Source organism: Myotis brandtii, unplaced genomic scaffold, assembly GCF_000412655.1.
Source record: "Myotis brandtii unplaced genomic scaffold, ASM41265v1 scaffold24, whole genome shotgun sequence".
Taxonomy (NCBI): Eukaryota; Metazoa; Chordata; class Mammalia; order Chiroptera; family Vespertilionidae; genus Myotis; species Myotis brandtii.
The window spans coordinates 880,376-887,663 of record NW_005359063.1 but is presented as its reverse complement, the minus strand read 5'-3'; the positions used below and the strand labels follow the sequence as shown (position 1 = coordinate 887,663).

The window sequence follows — 7,288 nt, the reverse complement described above, 5'->3', positions numbered from 1 at the left end:
AGGTTCCTCAACCTGGCCTGCACCCTCTCACAATCCGGGAGTCCTCAGGGGATGTCCAACTGATGGCTTAGGCCCACGGGAGTGGGCCCAAGCCGTCAGTCGGACATTCTTAGCGATGCTGCGGAGGTGGGAGAGGCTCCTGCCACCGCCACTGCACTTGCCAGCCGTGAGCCCGGCTCAGGGCTTCTAGCTGAGCAGTGCTCCTCCTGTGGGAGCACACTGACCACCAGGGGGCAGCTCCTGGTTGAGCATCTGCCCCCTGGTAGTCAGTGTGTGTCACGGTGACCAGTCGGTCTGCTGTTCAGTTGATTTGGATATTAGCCTTTTATTATATAGGATGGTTTTAGAGCTAAAAATATTATTTGTAGCTTTGTAAGTTCTAAATTAACGTAAACTGTAAATTAAGGTTACCAACCTGAACTACACACCCAAGAGGTACAGTGTGATAAGTTTCAAGAACTGTTTTCAAATTCTTAAGAATAGTTATTTATAAGCAAAAGAAAAAGTCTGAACTCCTTCAAATCAAAAGGTAACAATGCTGTAGAAAATGTATTTGCTGTTTTAAATTACATATTTTCTAGGTAATCATTTATATATTAATGTTTTTCAATGATTATGAGAAAACAAAGAATCCTACCTGGCTGCTAGGCCACCATTCACAGGAATAGCCAAGAAAACAGGGTACAGACCACCAAAAACAAGTCCAACTAATCCACCTCGTATTGTGGTACAGGTTTCACAATGCAAATCACCTAGAAAACAAATTAGTTGTGGTGATGAAGATCATGATAGTCAAGCAAACATGAATGCAAGGTCCCCTTATATCAGCGGTTCTCAACCTGTGGGTCGCCAACCTGTAGGTGGCGACCCCTTTGGGGGTCGAACAACCATTTCACAGGGGTCACCTAAAAGCATCGGAAAACATATATAATTACATACTGTTTTTGTGGTTAATCACTATGCTTTAATTATGTTCAATTTGTAACAATGAAAATACATCCTGCATATCAGATATTTACATTACGATTCATAACAGTAGCAAAATTACAGTTATGAAGTAGCAACGAAAATAATTTCATGGTTGGGGGTCACCACAACATGAGGAACTGTATTAAAGGGTCGCAGCATTAGGAAGGTTGAGAACCACTGTTTATATATGTGTTTTCCGATGGTCTTAGGCAACCCCTGTGAAAGGGTCGTTCGACCCCCAAAGGGGTGGTGACCCACAGGTTGAGAACCGCTGCCTTATATGTGTCACAAAGACTCAATTTTTCAGGCAGTGATAGAGCAAATGCAATTCTGTAAGGCATGTTAAAAGGTATAATTACATGTACAGATAACCTAAAATAGCTAGGAGTAACTGATGACCATCCTAGGAAAAATTCTCTAATTTTTCTGAACTTGACTGAATATAATTTCGGTTTGCGCTGCATTCAGCTTACTGCACGTGTATTAAACTTTTAATCTATGGGAATTTTGTTTTACAATTTATACTTCATCTTATATTTTTACATTACATAGTGTGACTTTATGAAATTCTTTATTCATTTCCAAATTAGTATAAAGTATATTAAAAATAGAAAGGTAAGTTGTAACTTAATGTTTTCCTCAGTCAGTCTGTTCAATTCATTAGGCAATAGGTTTCCCTGGATCATAAAAGTTCTTTTCACAGTGATTATAGGGATTCAAGCAAAACAGTCATATAATTTAAACAAATTGAGAGCAGCACTTAGCAGAAGAGAATTTAAATGAGTTGCTTCCCTCTCCACCACCACTTGTAGTAATACTTTTATTTTAAATTATTAAAACCTTTTTCATGATTAGCTATACTCAAAGCACTTGGCACATATGGTAAACTGTCAAAAGGAAATCAAATCTCCATACATTTAATAATTCTGGTATGTACATGAAGTGCTTTGAGAGGTTTACTATTCCCATAAAAATATTTTTTCCCTTTAAGGAATTCTCTTTAATTTTTTTTTAAAAAAACTAAGGCGGTCATCATTTTTTAAAATTAAGTTTCAAAATATTCTTTATTCTAAGCACTGTAGGAAAGATAAGTTAGATAAAGGAAAGTATTTAGAACTGCCATGTATGTGCACTTGTTTGGTAGTCCATACTAATATGAATTAATTGCCATTTTAACAATTAATATAAGGTGCAAATAATATATACCAAATCAAACTATGGGGATAGTGAAATGGAATTTACCTGTATTCAATGGTAAACTTACAACACTTTTGTAAGATATGTCCGCTGTCAAAAATGGGATCACTGCCATTGGTAAACCAGCAGCTATACGAGCCTGTGTCACATTTAAGACGCGTCGAAAAAGACTGTTTGCTATTAGGCCACAGAGAGCAGCATTAAGTCCAATATATGTTGATCCATGTTCAAGTAGATTCCTGAGTGGGTGAAGAAGAAAATAGTAATTTCTTTGGCTCTACTGTGTGTTAGGGAGCTCCCAACATTTCTGGCATATGTTAGAGAACCAACCAGGACTTAACAGGATACAACATTTATCCCTTATAGCTCCATAAAACAAAAAACCTTTAAAATGTTTTACATACAGATTTTTATTCTAAAAGGCTTTTGAATTTGGTAACACTTAAGGGTACAGTGATACATCTAGATTTTACTAAGTATACTTTGTGATTTTGCAAAAGATACTAGTATAGAAATTTCCCTCAAATATAGATAGCCAGGAAGAGCTTGAAGAGTCTGATTTGGATGCCTCTCCTCTAGGCTCCCCAAATACCCAATACTTCTTCTTTAGCACAACACATTATAAGGAGTTCTCCACTAGTGTTCCCCACTGTAAACAAGTTGAGGACAATGGATACAAATTCCTCTTGGTTTCAATAGCACCTGACACACAGAAGGCATTCAAAGAGGTGAAGATAATGTTTCAGTTCATCCCTAAAGCATTAGCTTCAGGATTCAGGGATTGGAAGAGGACTAACATGTAAGGGATAACCTTCTAACAACCCATTGAAATAATAATAAATTGATGTTTTGGGATAAGAAGTGGTTTTTAAGCTATGGTATGGGCTAATTTAAAACATGTTCTGAGCATTCTTTCAAACACCATCTGCACACTGCATCATGCACCCATCCCTTGAGGCAAAGTCTCTTTTAATATATTTATTTTCTAATTCCATTATTCTTAGCCAAACTAGCCACACAATGATCTCTCTGACTTCTATGTTTATTTAATACTCTTAGCACAGCTTTCCTAGTTAATTAGTAATGGAGCTTCTAAAAGGTATTACTTTTCTTAACCTTTCACGCAATCATGTTACTATAGACAGACTTGCTGGTCAAGGCAAAAACATTTACCATCAACCTTCACTGTTTTCAGTTTTATAATTAGAGGATGAAAGACATGTAAACTTAAGATAAAACATGTCTGAATAAATGGTAATAGCAATAGGAGAGAGGCAGTTTAGTAACTTAACATAAGATAATTTTTAAAGAGTGATGAGAGCCTAGAGAAGAACCCATCAAACAACAAAAAACACGAATGTTTTTGTGGGAGTTAGAAATTTCAACACTTCCTCTAAAATATTGTTATTTTATCTTCATAACAATCCTGTTCAATATTTATCATCTCTATTTTAATCATAAGAGTGAATGCTCAGAAGTAAATAATTTGCCCACACATTTTTACATATTTTAATATATTACTGTAAAATATAAAAATAAATATGTAAACAAAACAAATACAACTGGAATCTGAATAGCAAAGTTTGTTATCTCCCAACCAGGTTTTAATTTACTATAGCTTTAAGTTACATTTTTTAAGTTAATAAATCAGTAAGTACAAAATTATCTAGTAGACCCTTTACCAATTTTCCATCAGTAAGTACAAAATTATCTAGTAGACCCTTTACCAGTCAATTTTCAAAAAAAGTGCCTATAAAACTAGCCACTCATGACATTGTATAAGGTACATAAAATAACTAGACATATGAACTAAACACGTAAAATACAAGACCAAAGTTAACAAGTGGCAATAAATATATGGTGTGTAAAATTACTTTCTTTGTACTTCAAACCCATCCAATTTTTATCTCAACTGCCACCACCCTACCATCACCATGCACCAGGATTACTATGTGTTTTCCTTTTGGTCTTTTCTACCTTAAATCTGTTTTCCAAAAAGAAACTACTGTAGTTCATTCTGTTGTCTTCACAGACCAGTACATTTCCTACATAGCCTTTTTCTGTTTAATAACACCTTAAAGATCTTTTAACCATGATCCTATTCTCTTGAGATTCCTTGTCTAGCTATGTGTGTTAAACGGCCTTCTCTATCATGGTCTGCATAATGATAATATGAATTAAAGACATTAAAAGCTATTTTAAAGTTTTGATATTTTAATGAGTCCACAAATGTACATTTGACTATACTCTAAGCCAAATAGGAAAAATGAGAACTCTCATAGAATTAGATATGTCCAAGGATATGAATTCTAGCCTTGACTTCAAGCTGAATGGTTAATTGTGCTGGGCCTTAGTTTTCTCAAGGCAAGAAAACGTTCAGTTTTCTTCTGATATTCTATGTTATTTACACAGAAACCAAGTAAATTTGAGATAATGAATATTCACCTAGTAAAAGATATTTTTTAAATTAAGATGGGATCCTACCTTTCTGCTTCTGGAAGTTGGTTAATTTTTCTGTTTATGATGTCCAAAATGTGTTCTTTCTCGAAAGTATCATCTGATTCATGATTTTCCATTTTGAGCCTTAAAAAAATTAAAAATATCATTTTTCAATAATGTATATCTAGAGAAAACAACAAAAGGGCTTATAAAAAGCCTTTTGAAGACCATTAATAATTTCAAGAGAATTAGATATATAGATTGAATTCATAATCTACAGCACACCATACCTTCCCCCTTCCCAAAATGAATTCTAAGTGAAATAGAATCAGAACATGAAAAGCAGTGGATAGAGCTTCTAGGAATACAGACTATTTTTATAACCCTTAAAAAATATTCTTAATTTGCAAATAGCACCAAAAAACACAAAATTAATACTAAACTAACATTAAGAACTTGTGTTCATCAATAGACACCATAAAGATAAGCTAGTGTGAGTAATGTTTGCAATATAATTGACAAGAGTAGTTAGTACCCAGGATGTGTAAAGTACAAATCAACAAGAACAGAGCCAGCAACCCAACAGAAAAATTGAAAATAGGTTTTTTTGTTTGTTTTTTAAATATATATTTTATTGATTTTTTACAGAGAGGAAGGGAGAGGGATAGAAAGTTAGAAACATCAATGAGAGAGAAACATCGCTCAGCTCCCTCCTGTACACCCTCCACTGGGGATGTACCCGCAACCAAGGTACATGCCCCTGACTGGAATCGAACCTGGGACCTTCGGTCCGCAGGCTGACGCTCTATGGGTCTGGACCCATTGACACTGAGCCAAACCAGTTAGGGCTGAAAACAGGTTTGAACAAGCACGTTGCTGAAAGGAAAGCTAAAGAGCCAATGAACATAAAAATGTGCTTAACCTCATAATCAGGGAAATAGAAATTAAAACCAGAGTGATACGAATATGCGAGCTTAAGTTAGTTACACACACACACACACACACACCCTGACCATTTCAATTACTGGCAAGAATGTAGGGTAAGTCGTGTTGCAGGTGGAAGCATAAATTATATCCAGTTTGGGGAAAACCACTTTGGAAAGGAATTTGGTATTATTCAGTAAGTAGAAGACACACACCCAACAATTTCACTACAGCAGAAGTCAGCTAACTTTTCCTCTAAAGCAGGGGTCCTCAAACTACGGCCCGCGGGCCACATGCAAATACAAATATTGTATTTGTTCCCGTTTTGTTTTTTTACTTCAAAATAAGATATGTGCAGTGTGCATAGGAATTTGTTCACAGTTTTTTTTTAAACTATAGTCCGGCCCTCCCACGGTCTGAGGGACAGTGAACTGGCCCCCGGTTTAAAAAGTTTGAGGACCCCTGCTCTAAAGGGCCAAATAGTATTCTAGGTTTGCAGGTCACCTATAGATAGTCTTTGTTGGATACTTTTTAAAAATGTAAGAAATCATTCTTAGCTGGCTGGCCGTACAGACACTATAGGCCTCATCTGGCCCCCAGGCCAGTAGCTTGATCCCTGCACTAGCTGGGGTGCGTGTCAGAGCAGGGCAACCGCGAATGATCCCTTTTCCCTGAATATTCGGCCATCGCTCCTCACCCAGGACGGCTCTGAGACAGGCAATGAGGCAAGTAGGGCCTCGGAAGATTAAGTTAGGCCCAGGGCACCCTATGCATTGGCAGTAAGCCCGGGGTTAAATTCAAGTGCAGGTTTTTGTTTCGTTTTCCTCCTGGCTTGCTTTAAACATAAGGCCTTAAGGCCTTTTCTTCTAAGGTGGAAAATGAGACGGCAGGCGCCGCAGGGCCGACTCCTCTCCTCCCCTTCCGTCCCGTCCCGGGATCTCACTCCCGCTGTGCTTCTGATCCCCAGGCACCTCCTGCACTTCCCCCCCGGGACGCACTACCTTGTGCTCTCCCTGCAGCCCTCGGCACTGGCTCCGGCCTTCCTCGGCCCTATGGCTCACCGCAACCTTCACCCTGCTCGCGCGGGCGCAGCCATCTTTGGCCGACACGTGACTCGAGGGGGCGGGACCTCGGCCGCTGATTGGGCTCCGGGACGCAGGCCGCACGCTTAGCGACTTCCTGCCCAGGGCGGGCTCCCAGCGAGCGAGGTGCCGGGCGTGTGAGCGGTGAGACTCTGACCAACGTGGGGAGTATCTGTCCACCTTTCCCTGCCTCCGAGGGCAGAGCCTGTAGACCGGGAAAGTCCCAGAGGAAAGTCGAGTGGCCCTAAACCTGCCCTTTTCACCGATCGCCCATCTTGGGCACGTTACTTAACTTCCAGACCCATAGACCATATCTCCTGATGTGGACATGGGGTATCAGAAAACAGCACAGCCCTTGGCATACGGTGGATGCTATGTTCAAAAGGTATTAAAAAGGAGCTGAGCCCTAGCTGGTTTTGCTCAGTGGGTAGAGCATGGGCCTGAGAATTGCAGGGTCCCGGGTTCGTTTCTGGCTAAGGGCACATGCCCAGGTTGCCGGCTTGATCCCCAGTGGGGGGCGTGCAGGAGGCAGCCCATCAGTGATTCTCTTTCATCGTTGATGTTTTTTCCTCTCCCGCTCCCTTCCTCTCTGAAATAATAATAATAGTAAAAAGGAGCTGAGATTTCTTTGCACCCTCGATTTTCTTTGCCCTTGGAGCTCCCTGTGCCCCGTTGCA

General features: G+C 39.3%; 1 protein-coding gene across 1 annotated transcript in view; it reads right to left on the bottom strand.

Annotated features, from left to right (window-relative positions):
- Positions 1 to 6,676, bottom strand: part of TMEM126A (transmembrane protein 126A) — a 7,314-nt gene extending 638 nt beyond the window's left edge. Inside the window, exons 1-4 of the mRNA XM_005866853.2 lie at positions 6,531 to 6,676; positions 4,651 to 4,749; positions 2,212 to 2,405; positions 638 to 752 (exon numbers count right to left, since the gene is read on the bottom strand). Coding sequence (XP_005866915.1) covers positions 638 to 752; positions 2,212 to 2,405; positions 4,651 to 4,742 — 401 coding nt within the window. The 5' untranslated portion in view covers positions 4,743 to 4,749; positions 6,531 to 6,676. The remainder of the gene's footprint in view (positions 1 to 637; positions 753 to 2,211; positions 2,406 to 4,650; positions 4,750 to 6,530) is intronic.
- Positions 6,677 to 7,288: the final 612 nt, after the last annotated feature.